This window comes from Monopterus albus, unplaced genomic scaffold, assembly GCF_001952655.1.
Source record: "Monopterus albus unplaced genomic scaffold, M_albus_1.0 scaffold96.1, whole genome shotgun sequence".
Lineage (NCBI taxonomy): Eukaryota > Metazoa > Chordata > Actinopteri > Synbranchiformes > Synbranchidae > Monopterus > Monopterus albus.
The window spans coordinates 2,752,796-2,760,409 of NW_018127976.1; the positions used below are offsets into that span (position 1 = coordinate 2,752,796).

Here is a 7,614-nt window from a genome sequence, read left to right on the forward strand (position 1 = left end):
CAAGTGCAAAACTCTGCAACAAGAAACCCATTAATTTTCTTCTTGCACTATTTTTTAAATCATTGTTTCTTGGTGCAGTTTGAACTCATTCTTCCACATCTGCAAGACTTGAGCTAGCAAAACCTGAACTTGAACATGTTTAAGGCGAGTGTACATTTTTAAAAATCATGAATGAACTGAAAGCTACTGTATGTTACATTCTTTCATTTTTATTCTGTTTTTAACCAGTGGGTATGAAATGCTGCTGGCAGCAGCAAAACGTTGTTATGAACTTCTGTTAAATTAATTGAGCCATATCCCAGTGTCTTGTTCTTTATGTACATTTTAGCTTTTCCAACTATCAGTTACGAGCACAAATAAGCATCACATCAGTTTCCTTTTTCATTTCTTTATTGCATCATCTGCAGTGTTTACGCATCTGCAATGGTAACTTCAACCTCGACACCTGGTTCGATGCTGATTGAGGTGATCTGCTTGACAATTTCAGATGGGCTGTGCAGATCAATAAGGCGCTTGTGGATCCTCATCTGAAAGCGATCCCAGGTTTTGGACCCCTCACCACAGGGAGTCTTTCTGGTGGTGATACGCAGAGTCTGGGATAGGGCAGAGAAAACAGAATTTAGTTTGAGCAAAAGTAAAAAGAAAATCTAGACTAACCCCATCTAAAGAGTATCAAACATTTGAAAACTAAAAGCAAGTTATGGATTGTTGGAATTTCTTTTAAATGAATCAGAATTGTTGAGGAAATTTTTATGCACATTTCAACTTCCAAAAATGGGCCCGTCTGCTTTGTTGAAGCACAGTAAATAAAACAGGGTTTGCAAAGGAAAGGATAGAAAGCTCAACACAAACATGACACTGTATTTTACAACAAAACCATGTCTCATTTCCATACACTTTAGAAAATGTTAGCCAGTGTACTTCAGTACCTTGGTTGGCATGCGGACGGGTCCCTTCACCTTCAGGTTCTTCTCCTTAGCCCCACGGATCAAGTCTGCACAGACTGAGGATGACAAAAATAAAACGTAAGAAAATATGAGGAAAAAAATATTTTATGACATTTTAACACCATGGCTCAGAATAGCGTATATAGTCATCATGGACTATCAATGGATATATTATCCTCATTGCACAGGTCTAAGTGTCAATCTCAACATGAACTAATGCGTGTCAGTTACCTTTCTCCAGAGATTTGACATTGCGGCTGGTGAGTGTGATGCGGATGCGGTGAATGGCAACCTCAGTTTCGACAGGTGCCTTGCCGGTGTCCTTGAAAGCCTGCATTTGCAAAAGCAAGACATCAAAACCAAGAACCAGTCTGGCTATGCACAGACAGGATATTTTTTAAATCATGGACAGGCAACACTCTGCAAGGGTGGGTGTAGTGACTTGGAATCATTTAGCATTTTCCCTTGGATTACACAGATAATATAATGGTTTATTATTTAAAGAAAACTGACCACTTACAATACGTTTTTTTTTTTTTTAAGAGATGAGGGTCAATCGTGGTATTTGTTATGGACTCATGCTTTCAACTTGAAAATTCAGGTTAATCCTTATGGATCGCGACTTTAAACAAACCGGATGTACAAACCTGGAACAGCAGCTAACGTTACCACGTGGTGCGGCGCATATTAAAACGAATCGACAATCTACAAAAAAATTGCTTTAGTGTAAGGAACGTTGTCTACAAAAGTGGCCCAAACTCCCACGTCAATTTCTCCACTTAACACGCTATAGAAGACAATATAAACATGGGCCATTATTATTTCCAGTGCACGTGTTAAAACATGACTGATTACGTTTTTGTATGTGCTCAGTGAAATATTTTTGTATTGTTCTGTCAAACAATACTGTCTTTGGCTATTTACAAAGCCTTAAGTCTCTGAATGATCATAAAAGACTAAAATTTCTACATTTACAATAATTTGAGGTCACACGAGACACGCTATAGCGGGAGGAATACACTACATCTTAAGCCTAAAAACACTTATAAAGAAGTTATAAATGTGCCGAATCGTAAAGCCTATAGCCCAGACTCTGTCTGGTATGCTGTGAAGTTTATAACAGTGAGAATAAGCATTACATTATTAAAGAGGTCCCTTTGTTAATGTTTTGCAGCAGAACGACTGCTTGAGGCGGCAGCACTCTCCCAGCCGTCACGATAGCAAGCACACAATACATTTGTAGTTGTAAATTATATTATAAAATTATTATATCACTATCAACAAAGCTTTGTACAACACATTCGAGGCTATGCCAACAACACACATACCATTGTGATTATTCCTGACCGACTTATTCGGAGTAAAATCACGCGAACAGCGGTGAGTCAGGAACTTGTTCTTCGCAAAAAGGGCGAGCAAAAGACTGTCTCCTGCTTATATTCTGTTCATCCGGGCTCCTGTTTCTTCTACGGAGGGTGCACGTAGTTACTCTTCTTCCCGTTTTTCAGTACTTTGGACAATAACGACAGCGCCGTCTAGTGGTGGCTGCGTGACTAACTGATTTAATGTAGTTTCTCAGTGTGCCCACTTGGCGGGAGTAAATACTCTTTAGAGCTGTCAATTCCATCGGTGTCAAGTCAGAAACAATGTTTACATAATGAAACTTCCCGTAAAACCCTTAATTTCTGCTGGCAAGTGAATAGATATAAGGCACCGAACAATATTCAGAATTTCAGTTCGTTGATTTAATTGACTTGATGAGTTTGATGAATTCAAATACATTTAATAAAATCTACAGAAATCCTTTCAAATAAACAAAATTGATGAAGTGCTTCTAATATTCTGTTAACCACCAGATATATACAAAACAAATGTAAATAAATGTGATATACATAACATGTTTTTAAAAATACTCACAAGATGACGTTTTAACTTCACTCTTACTATTGAAAAAACTGAAAGGAAAATTTGTGGGGTTTATCATTAAGGAGCTGAGTTCTCCCCAAAACCAAAGGCCTGTGTTGTGGAAAACATTCCTTGGACTTTTCAAGAAGCCTATCTTCTAATTAAAAAGTGAGATGACTTCAATTTTAGACTAGGTTATAAATTCTACCAAGCTAAATCTGTTCCTCTTAAATACAAAAGGTCTGTTTTTGTTTGCATATATTAGTGTATTTCATTAATTTACTTTTTTCCAAATATTTTTGGCATCTTTGACAATGTAAAATCTGCCAAAATAAGCTAAAACATTTTAAAATAGTCTTAGTTTTTTAAATACCAAATTTCGCATGTATATTTTGCAATGTCTCAGTTTATGGTGATGTCGGCAATCTTTATATTTATAATCTGATATTATGACATCCTACTCCACCAATATGTATATAATACATATTTGTATTATTTTATCTGCTATACCATTAGCTGTTATGTCAAAATAGTAGAATGTTTTGGGTAAACCACTCCCAGGGGAAAAGTCTTTATGTGTATATATAAAATATCTCAATGAATGAAATACACTGTATATTGCATGTATACTTCTAATACAAACAGTTGGAAGTGAATATGTATTGATGTAGTACCTTTAGAAGATGTCTGTGATAGTATTGTACTTATTGACCAAAGAAATGTGAACTGAAGGGATATTGGTTCATTTTTTGTTGTTATTGTTGCTGTTAGTTTATTTTTCTATGTGTCTATTTTGTTGGGGGGTTTTTTTTGTTTGTTTGTTTGATTGTTTGTTTTAATACTCTTTAATGTTTAGTAAATATAAGAAAGTCCATTTTTGTTGGTTTTAAAATTCTAATTCATCTGAAAAGGTGTTTTAATCAAGAGCAAATATTAAAGTTATGAAGTATGCCTTTGTGATGAGGAGTCTTGTGTTGAAAGGAGAAGGCAGAAGTCCCGCGATGTTTGGTTGATGCTGGTCAGATTCCTCAATGAGTAACGTAGCTGGAGCATCGGCCTCTCGCCAGGAATTGTTTCGTGGAAAGTCGTTAAGTTATGTTTGAAATGTTATGATGGAAACTGATGCTTGTGTGTAGTGCCTGAGAACAAGAGGAGCAGTTGGTGACTCGGAGACTAAACGTATTATAATGGTTCTAATGTCTAGCATCCTGTTATATGGTTCTGCATGTTATTGCCTGAAAGAATGTGAGAGGGGGGCGCTGTGAGGTGTGTGGGAGGAGAGAGAGCGAGGAAGAGCAGGCAGATGTTGGTGTTGTTGTGGAGTGTTGAATGTTGAGAGTTTCAAAAGAGCTCGTTAGTGTGTGCTGTGACTAAAACAACAGCATGGAAGCCTGTTAAGTTATTACAAATAAAAGGACATTGATACCACAAGAACGTCTGGCTGCTTGTGTAGGAACGGAGAGTATTACAGTATTTTACCGTGTGTCACCTAAAACACAGGCCGCCGCTGAGTGACAGAGAAAAACGTTTTGGACCGTTTTTGTCGATGTAAACACTGGAGCCAAATGGAGGCTAAATTTTAAATTTTTAATGAAGAGATGAATTTCGACGTCTCCGCTAACTCTCTCCTGATTTTCCGTGCTTGCGATGAGGGGGACTATGAAACGGTCCGGGGCATCCTGGAGCCGGGAGCCCCGAAGGAGTCCGGGCGGCAGAGCAGGCTGCGGTCAGAAGCGGGGTCGGAGTGCAACGCCGCGGGCATGTCGTCGCTGGTCCCCGTGGAATGTACCGACGAGGAGGGGAACACCGCCCTGCAGTTCGCCTCGGCGAGCGGCCATGAGAACCTGGTGCGGTTTTTGCTACGGAAGGGGGCCTCGGTGGACAGCCGCAAGCTGGACCCCGCTGATGCAGGCTGCTAGGTGGGGCAGTGGGCTTGTGGAGAGGGTCACACCAAACCCCTTCAAAAATCTGGCAGTTTCCCTTATCTCGCCACGACAACACACATTTTAATGGAAAATAACTTTGTAACTTTAATTTTATCAAAGTGTTTACTGACCTCATTTTAAATTATATAACTGTTAAATTCCACCACTTTCAATCTCACTGTCTCCAATTCTCCACCCAGGTTTGGTCACCTGAGTGTCGCCCACATTCTTTTGGAGAACGGGGCAGAGATAAATGGACGCAACAGGCTAGGTGCAAGTGTCCTGACTATGGCGGCCCGTGGGGGCCACACTCATGTAGTGAAACTCCTCTTAGAGAGCGGGGCCTACGTCGATGACTACGATCACTTGGCTGTTTCTGCAGAGACAGTGTGCAATGGGAACAACAACAACAGCTGCAGGTATGAGTCCTTCAGCATTAAACTTACATTTTAACTGAAACAAGATTTAGTGTTACTGTTGTTTGAACAACATCTTTAATGTAGTACTGGTCTTAATCCTTGTCTTGGAAACCGATGTGGCTCTTTCTCTCTTATTCCTGCAGCGTGGCTGGTTTTGGAGGTGGTGAGGGCTGTCCAGGAGGAAGTGGCGGCAGAGAATTCATGGATATCACAGCCCTGATGGTGGCGTGTCAGCACGGCCATGAGGCCACAGTACGTCTGCTGCTAGAGTGGGGCGCTGATGTCAACTTCTCTCAGAAGACCACCGGCTGGGGACCACTAATGGTGGCCACTCTCAGTGGGAAGGTGGGGTGAATCATGGTTGGTTGGTTGGTTGCATAGATAAGATTGATGGATAATATGTTTTTGGATATTGTAGCTGCCATCACAAATGCCTATGGAGTAAATATCCCAACATGGTATTTGTCTGGTTTGAACTGGAAGGAAAACAGAGTAAAGTAGTGTGTGTGTTTGAAGGTGGTTGTGGCTCAGCAGTTAGTGGAGCGTGGAGCTGACCCAGACCGAATCAACGTTCTGTCCAAAACAGCCTTCGAACTCACCATGCAGCTCAGGCAGAGAGACATCAAGGCCTACCTGGATGCCATCACCACTGTGCGACCCCAGACAGGTAGGGCATGATAAAGCACAGTGTTGTCAAACCTTGAATCTCTTTAATGGAGAATATATATATATAGACATTGTGTTTTTTAAATTTGGAACCTTCATTATAGTTTAGTCAAACATTCCTGATTTCAAATTTATTGGCTTCATTCTTCTTGGACTTTGGCTAAAACAAACAAAATTATATGAAATAGACAGGATTGATATCAATATATATATATACAGTGGGGCAAATAAGTATTTGATACACTGCCGATTTTTCAAGTTCTCCCACTTCCAAAGATTGGACAGATCTGTAATTTTCATCGTAGGTACACCTCAACTGTGAGAGACAGAATCTACAAAAAAAAATTCCAGTAAATCACATTGTTAGATGTTTAAATAATTTATTTCTATTTTATTGCATGAAATAAGTATTTGATACAACAGAAAAATAGAACTTAATATTTGGTACCGAAACCTTTGTTTACAATTACAGAGGTCAGATGTTTCCTGTAGTTCTTAACCAGGTTTGCACACACTGCAGCAGGGATTTTGGCCCACTCCTCCACACTGGTCTTCTCCAGATCTTTCAGGTTTTGGGGCTGTCGCTGGGCAACACAGAGTTTCAACTCCCTCCATAGATTTTCTATTGGGTTCAGGTCTGGAGACTGGCTCCACTCCAGGACCTTGAAATGCTTCTTACGGAGCCACTCCTTGGTTATCCTGGCTGTGTGTTTGGGGTCATTGTCATGCTGGAAGACCCAGCCACGACCCATCTTCAATGCTCTTACTGAGGGAAGGAGGTTGTTGCCCAAAATCTTGCGATACATGGCCCCATCCATCCTCAATATGGTGCAGTCGTCCAGTCTCCTTTTCAGAAAAGCACCCCCAAAGCATGATGTTTCCACCCCCATGCTTCACATCTGGGATGGTGTTCTTGGGATTGTACTCATCCTTCTTCTTCCTCCAAACACGGCGAGTGGAGTTTATACCAAAAAGTTCTATTTTGGTCTCATTTGACCACATGACCTTCTCCCATGCCTCCTCTGGATCATCCAGATGGACTTTGGCAAACTTCAGACAGGCCTGGACATGTGCTGACTTGAGCAGAGGGACTTTGCGTGTGCTACAGGATTTTAAGCCATGACGGTGTAGTGTGTTACTAATGGTAACCGTTGAGACTGTGGTCCCAGCTCTCTTCAGGTCATTGACCAGGTCCTCCCGTGTAGTTCTAGGCTGATCCCTCACCTTTCTCAGGATCATTGATACTCCACAAGGCGAGATCTTGCATGGAGCCCCAGTCCAAGGGAGATTGACAGTCATCTTGAATTTCTTCCATTTTCTAATAATTGCACCAACAGTTGTTGCCTTCTCACCAAGCTGTTTGCCTATTGTCCTGTAGCCCATCCTGGCCTTGTGCAGGTCTACAATTTTGTCCCTAGTGTCCTTAGACAGCTCTTTGGTCTTGCCCATAGTGGAGAAGTTGGAGTCTGATAGATTGAGTGTGTGGACAGGTGTCTTTTATACAGGTAACGAGTTCAAACGGGTGCAATTAATACAGGCAATAAGTGGAGGATAGGAGGGCTTCTTAAAGACAAACTAACAGGTCTGTGAGAGCCAGAATTCTTGCTGCTTGGTAGGTGATCAAATACTTATTTTATGCAATAAAATGGAAATAAATTATTTAAAAATCTAACAATGTGATTTACTGGAATTATTTGGTAAATTCTGTCTCTCACAGTTGAGGTGTACCTACGATGAACATTACAGAACTGT

At 40.7% G+C, this 7,614-nt stretch overlaps 2 protein-coding genes across 2 annotated transcripts in view; one reads left to right on the plus strand and one right to left on the minus strand.

Annotated features, from left to right (window-relative positions):
* Positions 1-372: 372 nt before the first annotated feature.
* Positions 373-2,395, minus strand: rps20 (ribosomal protein S20). The gene is made up of 4 exons (XM_020608953.1): positions 2,276-2,395; positions 1,179-1,278; positions 930-1,003; positions 373-593 (listed from the first exon to the last, which is right to left on the minus strand). Exons 1-4 carry the CDS (start codon positions 2,276-2,278, stop codon positions 411-413), a joined length of 360 nt encoding a protein of 119 aa, XP_020464609.1. The 5' UTR covers positions 2,279-2,395; the 3' UTR covers positions 373-410.
* Positions 2,396-3,838: 1,443 nt separating this feature from the next.
* anks6 (ankyrin repeat and sterile alpha motif domain containing 6) overlaps positions 3,839-7,614 on the plus strand; it is a 14,165-nt gene continuing 10,389 nt past the window's right edge. Inside the window, 5 exon segments of the mRNA XM_020608928.1 lie at positions 3,839-4,740; positions 4,742-4,771; positions 4,978-5,196; positions 5,340-5,541; positions 5,713-5,863. Of these exon segments, the coding sequence (XP_020464584.1) occupies positions 4,451-4,740; positions 4,742-4,771; positions 4,978-5,196; positions 5,340-5,541; positions 5,713-5,863 (892 nt within the window). The 5' untranslated portion in view covers positions 3,839-4,450.